The sequence below is a fragment of the Sapajus apella genome, unplaced genomic scaffold, assembly GCF_009761245.1.
Source record: "Sapajus apella isolate SASKATOON/1434 unplaced genomic scaffold, GSC_monkey_1.0 scaffold22, whole genome shotgun sequence".
Lineage (NCBI taxonomy): Eukaryota > Metazoa > Chordata > Mammalia > Primates > Cebidae > Sapajus > Sapajus apella.
Window position 1 is genome coordinate 4,896,135 of NW_022436962.1, and position 18,030 is coordinate 4,914,164.

General features: G+C 54.3%; 1 protein-coding gene across 2 annotated transcripts in view; it reads left to right on the forward strand.

Annotated features, from left to right (window-relative positions):
• Nucleotides 1-18,030, forward strand: part of PKP1 (plakophilin 1) — a 52,005-nt gene that overhangs the window by 26,006 nt on the left and 7,969 nt on the right. For both annotated transcript variants that reach the window (XR_004272124.1, XM_032288695.1), the window contains exons 3-13: nt 1,173-1,567; nt 4,624-4,768; nt 5,672-5,879; nt 6,685-6,862; nt 8,238-8,352; nt 9,925-10,080; nt 10,935-11,111; nt 12,317-12,470; nt 12,811-12,997; nt 13,609-13,693; nt 17,435-17,540. Coding sequence is in view for 1 of the 2 variants with exons in the window: in XM_032288695.1 (XP_032144586.1) it covers nt 1,173-1,567; nt 4,624-4,768; nt 5,672-5,879; nt 6,685-6,862; nt 8,238-8,352; nt 9,925-10,080; nt 10,935-11,111; nt 12,317-12,470; nt 12,811-12,997; nt 13,609-13,693; nt 17,435-17,509 (1,875 nt within the window). In the remaining variant the exon portion in view is untranslated. The remainder of the gene's footprint in view (nt 1-1,172; nt 1,568-4,623; nt 4,769-5,671; nt 5,880-6,684; nt 6,863-8,237; nt 8,353-9,924; nt 10,081-10,934; nt 11,112-12,316; nt 12,471-12,810; nt 12,998-13,608; nt 13,694-17,434; nt 17,541-18,030) is intronic.

Genomic DNA, 18,030 nt, shown 5'->3' on the forward strand with positions numbered 1-18,030 from the left:
GTGGTGGAGTGAGCCTCTGCCCACTTTTCTCCACTGCCAGCCTGAGGACAAAGTCCAGGGGGCGCTCCTGTAGCCCCAGGCCTGCCTCCACGTGTGACCTTGGACCCCTAGCTCACAGTCCCTTGTGCAAGGGCCTAGGGAGTAGAACTGTTGTCCTTCTTTGGCCTTTCAAGTGACCTGTTACAATTTGCTTCTTGCCCTGGCAAAGGGGAGGCAAGATGAAGAGCTTAGCAGAAAAGAACAATAGTAAACCGTTCTGGCCAAAATAGAAATTTCCCTATGCCGAGTTTAAGGGCCAACGAAGGCTGGCTGTGTGGGAAGTTGCTGGCGTCTGGGAATGGCACAGGGCTTGGAGACTCAGGCTCAAGTCCGGGTTTTGCCCTTTCCTCACTGAGTAAACTAGAAGGCCCCTCTTCTCTGGCCCTCCAACCCCTTCTTCTGGACTGTACCATGTGGGACCAGATCAGGGTCTGTCAGACTTTTTTGACAGCAACTCAGTAAGAAATGTATCACATGTTGCAACTCAGTACCCACACACTGCTTCACAAAACAACCACTTTACTACCTGCATTGCACGCTGATATTTTATATTCCAGGCTATATTATTCTGCTCCCTCTTTTTTAAAATGATGGTCACAGTCTTCTAAATTGATTTTTCTTTTCTTTCCTTTTTTTTGGAGAATGAGTCTCGCTCTGTCACCCAGGCTGGAGTGCAGTGGCGTGATCTCAGCTCACTGTAACCTCCGCCTTCCAGGTTCAAGCGATTCTCGTGCCTCAGCCTCCCAAGTAGCTGGGACTACAGGCACATGCCACCATCCCCAGCTAACTTTTCTTTGTATATTTAGTAGAGACAGCATTTCACCATGTTGGCCAGGATGGCCTCAATCTCCTGACCTTGTGATCCGCTCACCTCAGCCTCCCAAAGTGCTGGGATTACAGGCACAAGCCACCGTGCCCAGCCCCTAAATTTATTTTATAATCCATAATGGGTCACAGCCTGTAGTTGAAAAAATAATATATCAGATGATGGCTCAGGTTCCTTCCACACCAAACATTCTGGGATCCTATGAGCATTATGATGGGGGCTGGGGAGGGCTGTATCTCATGGCCCGCTGGGTCCAGGATCCCCATTTAGGAGCCTTGACCAAGGTTTTCTCCCTTTCCCCGGCCAGATCTACAATGGAACCCTCAAACGGGAGCCTGACAACAGGCGCTTCAGCTCCTACAGCCAGATGGAGAACTGGAGCCGGCACTACCCGCGGGGCAGCTGTAACACCACCGGCGCAGGCAGCGACATCTGCTTCATGCAGAAAATCAAGGCGAGCCGCAGTGAGCCCGACCTCTACTGTGACCCACGGGGCACGCTGCGCAAGGGCACGCTGGGCAGCAAGGGCCACAAGACCACCCAGAACCGCTACAGCTTTTACAGCACCTGCAGCGGCCAGAAGGCCGTGAAGAAGTGCCCTGTGCGCCCGCCCTCCTGTGCCTCCAAGCAGGACCCCGTGTATGTCCCGCCCATCTCCTGCAACAAGGACCTGTCCTTCAGCCACTCCAGGGCCAGCTCCAAGTGAGTGCTGCTAGGCTGGGCTGGGCAGCCAGGAGGGTCAGGTGGGACACAAACCCTTAGCCAGGCTGCTGCACCCTGCAAAGGCTCCTGGGTTGCCAGGAGAGGCATAGCCTCTGTCACTGGGGAGTGCATTGTCCCCAGGATCATGGGTTCCCTGATGGGGAGAACCTGACCCATTGGGCCCCCGACCTCAAGAAGTTTTTAGTGTGAAGGTGAAACAGAACCCAGACACAGACTGTGTGGGTTTTAAAGCTCACTGTTCAAGGGAGGCTAATTAGAGAAGGTTAGCCAGGCTGATGGTTCTCAAAGTGTGCTCCTCCAACCAGCAACATCAGCATCGCCCAGGAATTTGTTAGAAATGCTCATTGTGGGAACCCACCCAGACCTACTGTCTCAGAAACACTGGGAGAGGGGCTGGCAATGCACATTTTAACAAGCCCTCCAGTGATTCTGATTACACTAGAGTTCAAGGACCTCTGATCGTAGGCGTGTAAATTTCAGAATATCCATGTTCTGAAAGAGCAAAGAAATGCACCCTGATATGGACAACGGGAATCGAATGGCTTCTAGGTTATGTTATAAGACAGGTAAATCCGAAGGACAAACGGGAAGAATAGACATGAAAAACTGAGGGACATGGCCTGGGTGTGGTGGCTCACGCCTGCAGTCGCAGTAGTTTGGGAGGCTGAGGCAGCAGGGGGTGGGGGACACTTGAGTTCAGGAGTTTGAGACCAGCTTGGGCAACGTGGGGAAACCCTGTCTAAAAAAAAAAAAAAAAATTAGCCAAGCATGGCTGGCAGATGCCTGTAGTCCCAGCTACTCAGGAGGCTGAGACAAGAGAATCACTTAAGCCCAGGAAGTGAAGTTTGCAGTGAGCCAAGATGGCGCCACTGCACTCCAGCCTGGATGACAGTGAGACCCTGTCTCAAAGAAAAAAACCTAAGGGACTTCATGTGGCTTCATGATCTAGTGCTACAGAACAGAGTACAACCCCTGTGCAGAGATGTTGATGGCCATCACCCAGAAGGTAGGAAGGAGACCAAATGGGGTGCCCCGTTAGGAGCCATAGACGCATAGGTGTCCTGAGTGACACTGAGCTTGCTCTTCAGGGCTGGGGGCTCCCTGAACCTTTAAACTGTCCTTCATCGCCACCTACTGCTTATTGTTATTTATTTATTTGGCAAATATTTGCTGAGCATCTAGTACATGCCAGGCTCTTTGGCAAGTGCAGGGAACACAGCCATGACAGGGACAACCCAGGGCTGTCCTGGAGCTACACAAGGAACTCCTTTTCAGAGAGCCTCAGGAGCTTTGCATTCTTCATCTTTAACCCTCGACACCTCAGCAAGGCAGGCGTGAGTATTCCTGAGGAGAAAACAAGGCACAGAGATGTTAAGTAGCTAGTCCCAGGACACACAGCTGACTCTGCATCCTGTGCTCCCCTCTGCCAGTAGCACCCTGTTCTGAAAATAAGCAGTTAGAGAGCTAGACCTTTCTTAACTACTTGAAGGCTGTAAGGCGCATTTGGGGTGGTTTGGAGGAGAACTAAGAAACCTCCCTCTCTTGGAGGCCGATCAGGGCAGCCTCTGGCTTCAGCTCATTGCCCCAACCAGAGGCCCTAAGTGGAGGTTCTAGGTGAGATATGGAAGGGATGAGTGTCAACCCATCTGGGGATGACATTTTGCTGATGAATGCAGGGTGACGTTCTCTCCGTGTGGGCATCAGTACTGCTAACTTAGTCCCAGAGAGCTCTGCACCTTGGGTGTTTTTCTTAGAACTGAAGATGGGTTGCTACAGCTAGAATTGTGAGTGTTTACTGAGCGCCAGGTGTGTCAGAGCATGAGGAGAAGGCTCCCTATCTGAACGCTGGATACAGCCAGTCACCACCCTGTGACTGCACCAGGGAGGCTGCAGAGGTTCTTAGAAGACAGGTTTCCCTTCCCTGGGAGGGCTTCACAGAGGTGGGCTTCAGCAGGGCCAGTGGTGTGCCTTGAGGCATCCCTGAGACCTGGCCAAGGTACAGTGAAGGGGACAGTCCTGCTGGAGCAGACCCTGGGTATGGGCTGGGGAATGTTCAAGGGGCATAGTGGAGCTGGGTGATTAGGTTAACATGTATGAAATTTCTGGTTTTGTGGCTCAAAAAAAGGTTGAATATAGACATTTCCTATGATTCAACCTCATACCTGCCCTTGGATATCAGGCTTAACAGTTTACACATAAACCTGAAGTATGGAGAAGCCACTGATGGTTTCTGAGCTGGAGAACAACACAGTGAACAGGGTTTTAGGGAGACTTATTGGGTAAAAGGGTATAAAACGTTGGATGGGGGAGCTTGAGAAAAAAGCCAATTATGGGAGTCTCTTGCTGCCATTAAAGTAATCAAAATCAGGAAATTGGTGGCTATAAGAATGGGAAGAAAGGATAGATGTGAAAATGTTTGTGTAAGAGCCAGCTGGACTTGGGGATGGATAGATGAATGGATGGATGGATGGATGGATGGTTGGATGGATGGTGGATGGATGGATGGATGGATGGTTGGATGGATGGTGGATAGATGGATGGTTGGATGGATGGATGGATGGATGGTTGGATGGATGGTGGATGGATGTATGGATGGATGGATGATTGGATGGATGGATGGTGGATGGATGGATGGATGGTAGATGGATGGATGGTGGATGGGCTCATGGCCATTGTCTTCCATTTTCCTAATACAGGCAAAAACAAGAGAGGTGGCAAAGTGGGTGGGAAGCTTCGCCTCAGGGAACAGGAGGAAAATTTCCCCAGTGCAGAGAAAATATACTTGCTTGGACATTGACTGTGACCAGGGGCTCACTATTCTCATGTGGGGAAAATCCAATGGATGTAGCCTTCCCTCCTCTGGAGGAGAGGAGCTGTTCCCAGGGTGTTCTCCAAGTGGCCCTGGGCTGCCTTGTTTGGGCTTTCCAGAGGGCGGATGAGGCTATGTCAGCTTAGTGTGCCAGGAGGAACTCTGAGCCCCCTCACCAGAGCTCCCAGCCCACCCTGTAACCACCCCCACTGCCCATTCTTCACAGGATCTGCAGTGAGGACATCGAGTGCAGTGGGCTGACCATCCCCAAGGCTGTGCAGTACCTGAGCTCCCAGGATGAGAAGTTCCAGGCCATTGGGGCCTATTACATCCAGCATACCTGCTTCCAGGATGAATCTGCCAAGCAACAGGTAGCTGGCTGCACACTTTCCTCCTTAGTGGGCCTGCGCAAGGCCTGGATGTGTCGGCCTGACTGTGCTTTTAGAGATAGGTTGGGGGATCTGCAGTTGGCTCCTTCTTGCCCTGCCCAGCTGCAAGGGGCCTTCACACTGCCCAAGGTTAGAGCTGTGTGTTGTAACCTTTTGCAGAGCAAAGCCCTCTGTTTGAGTGGACATTAGGCAGCGGACATTTCCTCCGCTGGTCATGGAAGAGACGCTTCAATGCCACCCATGGGTTCAACAGAAATCCCCTTTCTCAAATCCCGCCGAAGAATATGACTGCTCCCCACCTCTCAACTCCTGCCCTCCCACCTGCCTCCTCTCTCCCACTCCCCTTCTGTCTTCAGGCATCTTACGGTGGAAAACAGGGCCCGTTGATGCCTCCAAAGCTTTGCTGGCAGGAGGGACACTATAGGGCCCTGCAGTTCAGCCCAAGGATGTAGTGTCATAAATGTGTTTCCCAGAGTCCCAGATAAGTTTGCATCCGCTTCTGCCGTAGGAGAGAGTTCCCATGAGAGAGTTTCCCTTTTGTCTGTGTTCTGCTTGAGGGTTTTGAAATATATTTATATCCACTTTCTTATTGGGTCCTCACCACCATTCTCCAGAGGAGGAAAGCAGGGCTCAGGAAACAGGAGGCACCCTAGCTGAGGGTCTCCCAACTAGGATATGGGAGCTAGGATCTGAATCCAGGCCTTTCCGTTCACAATCTGGGTCAGTTATCATGACCTCACATTGCTTATTTATTTTGGTTGATTTGAATCTTTCTGAACTGATAGATTTTTTTTTGGTCTGAAAAAAAAATCAGCTTTGAGTATAGAATGACCAGATCAACCTCAGCTCCCTTGACCGGGTGGTGTGGCGACTCTCTCCCGGCAGGTCTATCAGCTGGGAGGCATCTGCAAGCTGGTGGACCTCCTCCGCAGCCCCAACCAGAACGTCCAGCAGGCTGCGGCGGGGGCCCTGCGCAACCTGGTGTTCAGGAGCACCACCAACAAGCTGGAGACACGGAGGCAGAATGGGATCCGCGAGGCCGTCAGCCTCCTGAGGAGAACCGGGAACACGGAGATCCAGAAGCAGCTGACCGGTAGGACACCACGGCCACGGAGAGCCACGGTGGGGGCTGTGCAAGGCCGCTGGCTGTGGGGTCAGGCTGGGGTGCAAGCCAGTCCCTCCAGGCTGGGACAAGACAGCAGGCAGATTTGGCCTGGGGCTAATATCCTGAGAGTTTAGTGACACTGGCCTTGGCCCGATCAGGGGTGTCCAGAGGGTGAGCCTGGGTGGTGTGCACACACACAAGGGGTCACCACCTTTTAGAGGTTGGAGAGCAAGAGTGGGAAGGCTGGTGTCCAGGCGAGATCATGTTCCACAAGCCCTGGGGTTCACAGGTGATGGAGAGAAAGGCTGAGGGGGAAGAGGTTAAGGGGTCTTAAGCACCTACCCTGTGTTCAAGAAATATGGTAAGCACTCGAGGTTGGGGGCACAAGAGGAAGAAGTCACGGACTGGGAAGATCAGACCATGTACAGAGTAACAATGGATAAGTGTTTCTGGAATGACTTTCAGACGGAAAAGAGAGCATTAGAAGAGCCCAAGTGCTAAAATTTATACTAAAAACCACTGATCAATCAAACGTTTTTTGATCACATGCATAGTTTTGGCCTTGACAGAGAACTCTGAGATGTTCCCTGACCTCAAAGAACCTGCAGTCTGGTTGGGACAGTGAGAAACGGCCGCATGGAACAGTCAGACAAGAGGCTCTGTAAACCAGGCCTACCTGGAAGGTGGCGTTTCAGTGGGGTCCATTTGCTAGAGTCCAGGCTGGTGCCGTTACCTTGATCCCTAGGGCTTTCTGAGCCTGGCACAAGTTGGGCTGATGGTCTCTGATCCCCAGGGCTGCTCTGGAACCTGTCTTCCACCGACGAGCTGAAGGAGGAGCTCATTGCCGACGCCCTGCCTGTTCTGGCCGACCGTGTCATCATTCCCTTCTCTGGCTGGTGCGATGGCAACAGCAACATGTCCCGGGATGTGGTGGACCCTGAGGTCTTCTTCAATGCCACGGGCTGCTTGAGGTGAGAGAGGAGGACACATGGGGCCTTTTTGTCCCAGTCTTGGGCCCTTCCCCAGGCGCCCCCATTTCAGCCAACGTTCAGCCAGTGCATAGAACAAACATAATAGACAAGCCGGCACTGGCTCTTCTGGGCAGGCTCCAGGACACAGGGGCTCAGGCCCTCTTAACGTCCCTGGATCTGGATAAGGCTCAGGACCCTACCACCCACTTTGAGAGAATGCAGCGGACACTAGTCAGGAATCCGTGAGTGGAAATGCCTGGATCTGAATATCCAAACTGGTTCAACCATTTCCCTCCTCCTCCCCTTGAAAAAATGCATTTCTTGTGCTATCTTGAAGAGTGTTCTTTTATTCAAAAGTCTACCGATTGGTTGCCAATGAGTCACTTCCCGGCTGTGGTGTTAAAACCGTTTGCCGTGTGCATTGGCATGAAGATGGCACTGCTTTGGCCAAAGTTTTCTAAGTTCCGTACCAGGGTGTGGCAGCTGGTGGAAGGGCTTGTTCTAGAAGTGGAGGTTTACAAGCTGTTGGGAGGGGTGGCTTGGAGCCCTGGAGCAGGACCCCTTTTAGGGTCCCAACTTGCTCTAATGGGGTTTGTCTTCCCCAAATCCTGAGAACCACCCCCACCCCAGGATGGTAGGTGTAGCTGGCATGTGCCTCTGTGTCTCAACTTGTGCTTCTCCCTGCCAGCCTCAGCAGCAGCCCCCAGGAAGCAGAGAGGCTGGGGAGATGAAAACCCAGGGTAATTAAGAGTTTTATGGGGCTGAAGTTCCACTGTAGCCACACCCCACCTGCACCAGGCTGATGAGCCCAGATTGCTTGGAACGAGCCTACTGCTAGGGGCAGAACACAGCTTGCATGGAGAGTGAGCTTCTGGTGCCCAGCCTGGCCACCCGCAGCCCCACTTCTGATCCAGCATCAGCGGGGCTTCTTCCTGCCCCACAGAAAGACAGGGCATGCAGGAGCTTCCAGCTCTTGTTCCACAAAGGGCCACTAGTAGCAGGTGTGAGCCTGGGGCTGCAGCTGCAGAGGGGCCATTGCCACATGGAGCCATTGCCAGTTATAAAGTTACTGGGCAGAGCAAAGGGGGAGAAGAACTGAATGCAAATGAGACCTCATTTCAGCCTCAGCCAGGGCCAGACAGAATTGGCTAAATGGTTTCTCTTTCCTTCCTTTTTCTTCATCTTTTCTTCTCTTCATTCCTTTCCTCTCTTTCCTCTTCTTCCTTCTGCCTACCACGGCCTCCAATCTCCACCTCGTCATCTCCTCTCTGCTCTCCCCTCCCCTGCCTGTCCCCCACCACACTCTTGTCCCCACCTTCCCTGTTCTTTCTTCCCCTTTTCTCTGCCCTCTCCCACCCTCTGTCCTCTCCCCCAGGAACCTGAGCTCAGCCGATGCAGGCCGCCAGACCATGCGTAACTACTCAGGGCTCATTGATTCCCTCATGGCCTATGTCCAGAACTGTGTGGCGGCCAGCCGCTGCGATGACAAGGTGAGTGCACCCCCTGGTGGCACCCTGACCCCCAGGTCAGCCCACTATGTTTTCTGGGTGCCTTTGAAGCCTGGCCCAGTGACAAGACAGGAGCACAGGGTCAGGGGTGGTAGAAGGGGCACCTGGCTGCAGGGCCTAGTGGTGGCTACAGGGATGGGCTCTGGGGACAGTGTGCCCATGCAAATCCAATCTCCCACACTTAGAAGCGGAGTGGATGCAGCTGCCTCCTAATCTCTGTTCCCCAGTTCACTCTTCACTCTCATGGAAATGGTCGTGATCATATCAACCTCAAGGATTGCCTGAAGGACTTGATTAGTTAATAAACAAAGCACGAAGAGGGCCTGGCACAGAGGGAGCTCCCAGTGAGTGTCTGCTGGCTGTGCTGGCATTGGCGCTGCCAAGCCTTGCCCCGCGGCCCCAAGGAGTCCACACTGGTGCTCCCAGGGCTTAGTGTCCTCCGAGACAAGGCTCCTTCTGCCACTGCTGTCTTCCCTCTGCCTCCCAGAAAAGCTATTGGGAGAGTCACCTTCCTGCCTTCTCTAGACTTCTGGACACACAGCACAGACAAACACAAAGAAAAACAAGCGCGGAAGGGCAGATAAACAGAAGGCTGATATGTCCCCACCACGGCAGACAGTGGCTCAGCGGACAGGTCCAGCAGGCCCCAGGTCACCAGGGCACTGGCTGGGCATCACAGTACCTCATTCTCAGCACAGTTTCCCTGAGGAGGGATTTTTATCTCCTGCTCCCCTCACTGGAAGCAACAGCTCTGGGTCACTATGAGTCAGCTTCTAGACTAAGCCAAGCGTCCGAGAGCCTTGTCACTGGGCCGCTCAGCCTGGTTCCAACAGGCAAGATGCTTTTCTGCTGTGGGCGCAACATCCCCAGGACCTGTACGCCCCGGAAGTCAGATTCCCTTAGATCCCAGCAAGGCCCAGACATTAGGGAGGGTAAATATGCTGCTCCCAAACCCTAGTCTTGGAGGTTTGCCAAAGGAAATTGACAACATTCTGGGCCCGGCTGCCATGATGAAGCCCTGGGTGTTGTTTGTGTGGAGTTAGCACCGCTGACATTGACAGCCGAGGACTGGTCATGGGAAGAGGGAATGGTGGGGGCACTAGATGGCTATGGCATCTAGAGGCATGGGGCTTCTTCCGGAGGAGTTTGTTCTGGGAGGAAAGACGCATTCTTCAGTATCCCAGTCTGCCCATGGGCATGTTGTCATAGCAGTCCTACCGCACGCTAGGTCCCGTGAAAAGTACTTTCTCTGTATCATATTTCCAACAGCCTAGTGAAGTGGATGACTGTAGTCTCATTTGACAGCTGAGAAAGCTGAGGCCCAGAGAAGCGAGGCTGGTCAAGTTAACGCAGGCAGGAAATAGCAGATTCAAACTCAGGTCCCAGAGGTGGCCCTGGGAGACTTTCCACGCTGAGAGTGTGTTGGGTACCTGGGTTCATCTCTCCCGATGCAGCCCAGGTGCCTCTGCTCTCTTGTTAGTTAGGGTAGGTGGCAGGCCAGGAGCCTATCAGGCTGGGTGGAGGCTCAGGCCCCTGCCTCTGCTTGGTCCCCAGTCTGTGGAAAACTGCATGTGTGTCCTGCACAACCTCTCCTACCGCCTGGACGCCGAGGTGCCCACCCGCTACCGCCAACTGGAGTGCAACGCCCGTAACACCTACACCGAGAAATCCTCCACTGGCTGCTTCAGCAACAAGAGTGACAAGATGATGGTGAGTACAGCATCGGCAGGGCCGGGGCCTGCCCATCGAGCACCCACCAGGTGCGGCCGCTTCATCTGCCCTTTCCACTGGGCCCTCCGGGGGCCTGAAGCCAGCCCTAAGGGCCAGGCCCAGGCCGAAACCTTGGCTGGGGCTCATGTTGCACTCCGGGCACTGGGTAGAGGCCATTCATCTTGCACAGCGGGGAATCTGTTCCTGGAAGTATAGGGGCTAGACCACCTTAGAGGTCAGAAACTCAAGCCCTCTGTTTGCAGGCCTTGGTCTTTCTTACTGTATAATGGGTCAAGTCTCCCCCATCTTCTCCCTTACCCTTGAGGATTTGAGGGAAGCCAGAACTCTCACCCTTTCTGGCCTTGGTTCCCACCATCACCTGAGCCCTCCCAGGTTTCCCCAGAAGCAGAAGCCTGCCAGGGAGGGGTGGTCAGGCCTCCTTCACTGGACTCCGCTGTGGAATCCAGGACCACCCCCGTTGGTCCATGGTGGGTTAGTCTGGAAGGGGAGGAAGCATCATGACGGGAGAGCCCAAAGCAGCCCCACGTATCTGGAAGCTTTGGGCCGAGGCTGCCCTGGAGCACAGTTCCCAGGATGCTAGGATGCTCTCTTCTCCCACACCCTGGGAAATCTGGAGGACCGTGGCCCATTCCTGCAGCCCATGGAGCTGCTGCAGGGCACAGAGCAAAGGGGTGCCGTGGGGCAGTCCTAGGCTCCCTGCCTCCGCAGGCAGGTCCTCAGCTCGCCCTATCTGGAACTACGACCCTGAGGCTGGGGGATGGGGACAGAGTGCCTGGGTCGTGTCCTCTCATGAGACTCCTCACTGACCCCACTGACCTGCTCTCCATCCTCAGAACAACAACTTTGACTGCCCCCTGCCCGAGGAAGAGACCAACCCCAAGGGCAGTGGCTGGTTGTACCATTCAGACGCCATCCGCACCTATCTGAACCTCATGGGCAAGAGCAAGAAAGATGCCACCCTGGAGGCCTGTGCAGGTGCCCTGCAGAACCTGACAGCCAGCAAGGGGCTGGTAAGTGGGGCTGCACCTTCTCTCCTGCAGCACCCTCGTCCTCCAGCCACTGCTCCCTGCTTTTTCCCCCACCCTGACCCCTGGCTTCGGAGCTTCCTATGAGCAGAGTGCCTGGCATATGCTGAGCTCTGGGCCTGGCACTGGGGAAATGCCCCTGCCCTTCGGGAGCTGCTGGGGGGCACAGATTGGGTGGGCCCACTGAGGGTGGATTCTGTCCATGCCCACAGTCCTCTTGGCCACATGGTTCTTGGCTCCAGGGGCTCTGCCTGGGGTCAGGGAGAGGGGAGGAGAGGGTGTTCGTGGCAAAAGGAGTCTTCCATTTGTTGAACTGACAAAGGCGGAAGAAGAGGGTTTAGGGTCCAAGCAGGCCCAGAGAAGATGTGACAGAATGCGTATAGATGTTGGGTTGGGGGGCACAGTGGTATGGGGTGGAGCCAGAGGAAACCTATTTGCAATCGGGAAGAGTGGAGATGGGCCAGGCGGCCCCCTGTTCTTCAGCTTTACTTAGGGCGAGGGAGCTGAGCAGCAGCAGCTCTGGAGTGAACCAAGGGCAGAAAACGTCCCCAGCTGTGAGGAAGGAGGCTTGGCAGCTCCGAGAACGCCAAGCCCACCTGGACCTGTTACACCCAGGGCAGCTGTGTTGCTTAGAGGCCTGGACGACTGGCCTACCTCTGGGGGACCCCAGTTCTGTCTCCATGGGGGCCTAGACCCTCTCTTAGCCCTCTTTTCTCAGGCAAGCCCTCAACAAATATGTTGTGCTCTAGAGAGGTAGGGAGGTTGGAAGAAGATGGCCAGATGTTTAACTGGCGCACTCTTGGCCGTATAGTTTCATATGGGCAGGTAGCGCTGGGAGATGTCACGGGCACAGCGTGAGACTGGGGTGAGAGCAGCGTCGGACGCTTGGGGTAGTCTAGAAGCTGACTCTGGGTCACTATGAGTAGGGGAAATGAGACCCCCCCTCTCTCCATCCATCTGGGCTGGGGGCTGATCCAGGAGACGGGATCAGGGCAGGAAAGGGGAGGTGCGTGTTAGCCTGGGTTTCTGTAGTTGCCCACATGTGAACAGATCTTTGCGTCTGCCAGTGCTTCCAAGGTGAACAAGAAAGTGTTCTGGGATGTCTGCCTTTGGGATTCCTTGCCCCTTTCTGCCTGCCGTGGTGCCTGGGAAGCCACAGGCTAGCTCCTCACCCGCTCCTCCTCTCTTAGATGTCCAGTGGCATGAGCCAGTTGATTGGGCTGAAGGAAAAGGGCCTGCCGCAAATTGCCCGCCTCCTGCAGTCTGGCAACTCTGATGTGGTGCGGTCTGGAGCCTCCCTCCTGAGCAACATGTCCCGCCATCCTGTGCTGCACAGAGTGATGGGTAAGACCCTCCATCTCCTCCCCTCCAGCCAGGACACGGCAGGCTCCCTATAACTCAAAGCCTGTTGGAAGGTCACCCTTTAAGCTACTCCCTCAGATGAGCATTCCAGGAAAGGAAGCTGGCCAAAGGCAGGTGTGGAGACAGGAGGGGGCCTGTCACCTAAGGCCTGGGAGCAGATCTGCAAAGGCCCTCTCTGGGTCTCTGAGCCCTGAGTTGGAGCTGGCAGGAAGCCCTGAAGGCCACCTGGCTCAGAGCCTGGCAGAAGGCTATCCAAGAGTATGGCCCCAGAGGGAGCCCCTCACCCATCCTGACCTTGCGCCCCAACTCCTTCCTCTCCCAGGGAACCAGGTGTTCTCGGAGGTGACCAGGCTCCTCACCAGCCACACTGGCAACACCAGCAACTCCGAAGACATCTTGTCCTCGGCCTGCTACACCGTGAGGAACCTGATGGCCTCGCAGCCACAGCTGGCCAGGCAGTACTTCTCCAGCAGCATGCTCAACAACGTCATCAACCTGTGCCGCAGCAGGTGGGCGGGGTGCCCCCACGGGCTGGGCCCCAGCCGGAGCCCCTCCTCACCCTGCACAGCAGGAGGCAGTCCCATAGCTCTCCATGGAGCAGGGGAAGCACTCAGGGCAGGGGGAGCTGGCGACGGGCGAGGCTTGAATGGAGGAGAAGTTCCAGAAGCTGAGAGTGCGTGGAGCGAAGGGTCCAGCATCCAGTCCTCTGGGCTGCACAGAGGGAAGAGGCAACACACTTGCCGCGGGGGGACTCGGGGGCACAGGGTCCTCAGAGGGCCAGCAAGAGGCGTGGGACAGCAGGTCCAACTGCAGAGGGACTTTATCCTGCTCTGCAGGGCTCCCTTTCCCCAAGACAAGCACTGGGGACTGGAGTGGAAGAACACTACCACTTCCCGGCCCCTGAGGAGAGTCCTGGGGCGCTCTAGGTGGGCAGGGGCATGGGGTTGTGCCCAGTGCATAGGGTGACCAGGCTCACCACACCCCAATGGGGCTCCTCTCTTTTGCACACCTGAGGCTTCCCCTGTGTCCAGGCCCTGGCCATGGGGGTGGGAGGGAAGAGGGTGTTCCTTCTCATGCCTCCTGGAATCTCATCTCACAACTGCACTTCTCACCTGCCCAGCGCCTCACCCAAGGCTGCAGAAGCTGCCCGACTTCTCCTGTCTGACATGTGGTCCAGCAAGGAACTGCAGGGTGTCCTCAGACAGGTAAGAGCCCAGGACATCTTCCTCTTCTGAGTTCTTCCTGTGCATGAGCGGAGTGCCTGGCGTATGCTGGGCTCTGGGCTGGGCACTGGAGGAACACCCCTGCCCTTCAGGACGGTCTGACAAACAAAGACTCATCTATATGAAAATGAGTGTGATAAACATTCATCAAGTCTCTAGGCTCTGGGATCTGCGAGGCATGCTGAGAACATGGAGGGCAGAGGAAACCAAGGAAATGTGTGAGAGGCCTGGGGTGGGATCCTTTAGGAGCGAACTGAAAAGCAGAGTGGACAAAAAGCACACAAGCCATTTGAGGGCATGGTATGTGCTCTAGCTAGAAGAATAGGTTGGGGCTAGATTACAAAACCTTTTAATTTCAGACTGAAGAGCTTGGACTTGTACCTTTGGCCCCAGGGACCATTCGAAGTTTTGAATAGAGGGTCTCATGATCAAAGCAGCACTAGAAAGACTAATCCCACACTGTGAGCAAGGCAGGGTGGGCTGAGAAGCCTGCAGGCTGCTGTCCTTGTCTGTAATTGAAAGAGAATACTTGAATGATCTGAAGTCCAACCAAACTACACAGACTGACTTCAGCCCTGACAAAAGCCCTCACAGGACCCTGCTGTGAATGTGGATGCTGTGGCGGGAGGAGCCCACCTCCGTTCTCTGCTGCCAGTGAACATCTGTTTGTAATCTGCATGTCTTGCAGATTACAGGCAAAATAGGCCACAAAAGCCTTTACAAATGGCCACACCCTCCATTCTCCTCTCGGAGGAGGAAAGGTGGCAGATGGCAACATGGAGGGGGAAGCCCAGCATCGCCAAAGGGCGAAGGGCCCGCTAAGCCTTATGTAGAAACGTATGGTCTTCCCCGGGGTAGACCACAGACCAATCAAGATCAGCACTAAGGTTGAATCCTGCATAGGCCTGTGGCAACCCTGGAGTGAGGGGAATTAAGGTAATAAAGAACATCCCTTACATTCTCTTCTTCAGCATAATTCCATAGCTATATTTCTATTCCACAGTTGTGGTTAAATACAAGTTAAATACACGTTGTCCTGTGGTGACACTGGCCTCCTCTCTGTCCTCAGCCCCTCCCCACCTAGCCAGGTACAGAGTCCTCTAGGGTATAAGGTCTTGTTGTATGACATCTTCACATGGCCCCTTCTTTCCCATTCCTCGGTGATGAGGATGGACATAAAGTACAGGAGGCAGAAGGAACAGTAGTGGGGCTGATGAGGCTGCAACTTTTAGCTTGGAGGCTGTGGTTATATTCACAAAGACAGATCAGCTGGGGAGGCTGAGAAGGCTTTGACGTGGGAGTAAGAGGGGTCCCAATTTGGAGAGGTTGGGTTTGGAAGACTTGGATGGGTGTCCAGGCTCTAGATAGTGTGGGGCCTGGCAGAGGGGCCAGAGCTGCCATATAGAGTGGAGCTTTGTTTAGGCAGGCAAAGCCGTGAGAACAGGTGAGACCACAATGGGATGTATGTGTATGGAAAAGTCTTGAGGGACAGGACAGAAATATGCAGACCATCCACTGGGGACAAGGAGGAGGAAACTGTGCAGGAGGAACTGCGCAGGGTGCCAGAAGGGGCTGAAGACCTGGTGAGAAGAAAAAGCTCGAAGGAAGTCAGGGCAGCAGTTCCCAGCACTACTGAGAGGACCAGGGGATGGACACCGGGAAAGGCCCTGGATCGGGTGCTTCAGAAGTCTCTGGAGCCCTCCAGGAGCACTGCTGACCAAGCAAGGGGAGCCCCATGGGGCCTGCTGCAGCGGGCGGGGCAGCGGGTGGGGATGGATGGGGAGGTGCTCAGAGGAGACGCTGCTCACTGCAATTTTGCCTGGAGAAAAAGGAGCGAAAGAGTGGGTAAAAAGAGATCTGTTTAAAGACAGAGGGGACCCAAGCATCTCTGTCATGGGAGGAAAGGGAGTTGGCAGAGAAGGGAGAAGGACAGGGATGGAGGACAGGGAAACCTGGGGACCGGTTGAGCGGCCTGGGGCAGAAGGAGGCATAGCTCTTCCTCCAGCACAGCAGGGCACAAGAGGGAGGCCAGGAACCCATGGTGACCAAAGATGGCTGGGGAAACCTGAAGGTCACAGCAAAGAGTGGCCCTTGTTCTCCATGTGACAATCTAGGCTTCCTTTCTACCAGCACTGCAGTGAGGGTGGGCTTGGCAAATGCAGCTGCCAGGTAGACAAAGGGAGATAGAGAGGCAGGTGAGGAGGACCAGTGAGAGCCTCCTCCCGCCGTGTGATGGTGGTCCAAAGCACTGAGCCTACCCCAAAGCACAAACAGAGCCCGCCCCTGGCCTAAGACACACACAGAATCCACTGACATCACCCTCCGTGGGAATTCCCTTTGGGAACCAGCATCCCCTTTGAGTCTCCAGTCCTCCCTCCAGCTGCGTTTGACAACAACCTTGGGCATCGTCTAGTTGGTGCCTCTGTTCCCAAAGTGACTTCACATCCACCACGCATTGAGTTGTCACAAGCACAGGTGAGACAGGCCACATGGCTTGTGTCCATTTTGCTGAATGGGAATCAGTGTCCAAGGAGTTTGTCTTGATTCAGTGAGTCAGGGCAGGAGCCAAGCTCGACAGGAATGAGCATGCAAATCTGCAGAGGAAAAACAGCATCACGTAATACATGCTTAAAGGCGGCAGGCGCAGGGCTTCAAACGAGCTGCTCTTTCGGATCCCCTATGCCATCTCCCTCCCTGTTCCCACAGGTCGGTGATGGCTGGCTTGGCTCTCAGAGGTCAGGGCTGGCAGCAGGACCCTCTTCTCCAGGGCACCTGAGTCTATTGCTGCATTCACATTATGCTGTCCACATTCACTTGGAAGCATGTATTGAGCACCTGCTGTATGCTAGGAGGAATAACAGGAACAAGACTCACTCTCCACCCAGTAGCCACTCAGGGGCTAGTGGGGCTCGAGGTGGAGAACAGACAAGTAAACAGAACCTTCCAGCACAGCAGCTTCTCACCAGTGCTAGCCCCTGCTCCTGTGTTTGAGAAACACTGGGCATGTCCTTTCTGCCCAAGAGGTCTTGTCAGAGTTGTTAAAAGAAAAAAAAAAAAAAAAAAAAAAGGCCAGGCGCGGTGGCTCACGCCTATAATCCCAACACTTTGGAGGGCCGAGGTGGGTGGATCACGAGGTCAATCAAGAGACCAAGACCATCCTGGTCAACATGGTGAAACCCCATCTCTACTAAAAATACAGAAATTAGTTGGGCATGGTGGTGCGTGCCTGTAGTCCCAGCTACTCAGGAGGCTGAGGCAGGAGAATTGCTTGAACCCAGGAGGCGGAGGTTGCAGTGAGCCGAGATCACGCCATTGCACTCCAGCCTGGGTAACAAGAGCGAAACTCTGTCTCAAACAAAAAAAAGACAGAGATGGTCAGAGGGAAGAACAACAGACAACTTCTCTGATCTGCTGTTGGTTGCTGCTGTATTTAAAAACAAATGAGTACCAGCCTACATCCTCATGCTTTGACCCAGGCTTCTACAAATGCAAGTAGGAAATTCACATGTGCCAGTGGAAGTTCAAACACATTTCACCAACTCGTGAAGAGTTATGATTGGTTGCACATTTAACGAGGCCCATTTTAGCCCTGACACATGTACATAGCGATAAGAGCAGAGGCTGTGTGAGCCGAGGATGCTCTGGGCGGGCAATGGGCAGTGTCTGACCCACAGCAAGCCCCACACGGTTTTGTGTCATTTGGTTGCTGTTTCTCCCTTGCAGCAAGGATTCGATAGGAACATGCTGGGAACCCTAGCCGGGGCCAACAGCCTCAGGAACTTCACCTCCCGATTCTAAGAAGAGGCTATCCAAGCAAGTTGGCTTGCAGGTAAGAATCACCCCACCCTCAGGCAAGGGATGCCTTCAGGACTGTGACAGCCTCAGCCAGTCTCAGAGACAGGGGCAAGGCCTGTGCTCCCAGGACACAGAAGCCTCCTTTCGCCTGGCTCTGCCCAATACAAGCAGTTGTGTAGATGGCTTGGCTGGGGTCGTGGATTGTCCCACCCTCAGGACGTTAGAGGTGTCTAATGTCCTAGGAGTGTCAGAGGGGTCAAAGGGTCTGAGCAGGACTGCTAGTTACAGATGTGCAGGCTGTATACTGAACAACACAGGTGGTACGATTCACATGAGCTACAGTGAGTTCTGTAATACATATATCTGGAGTTCTAGAATCTGTCATTCTGGGTTTGGTCATCCACAGCTCACTTTTTTATCCTTTCGTAATTCACTTTCCAGTCTCTGCACATGCCCAGTATGGACAAGCTTATTTCCAGCTGATGATTCTAGGGCCCAAAAACTCAGAACCAATCCTATGACAA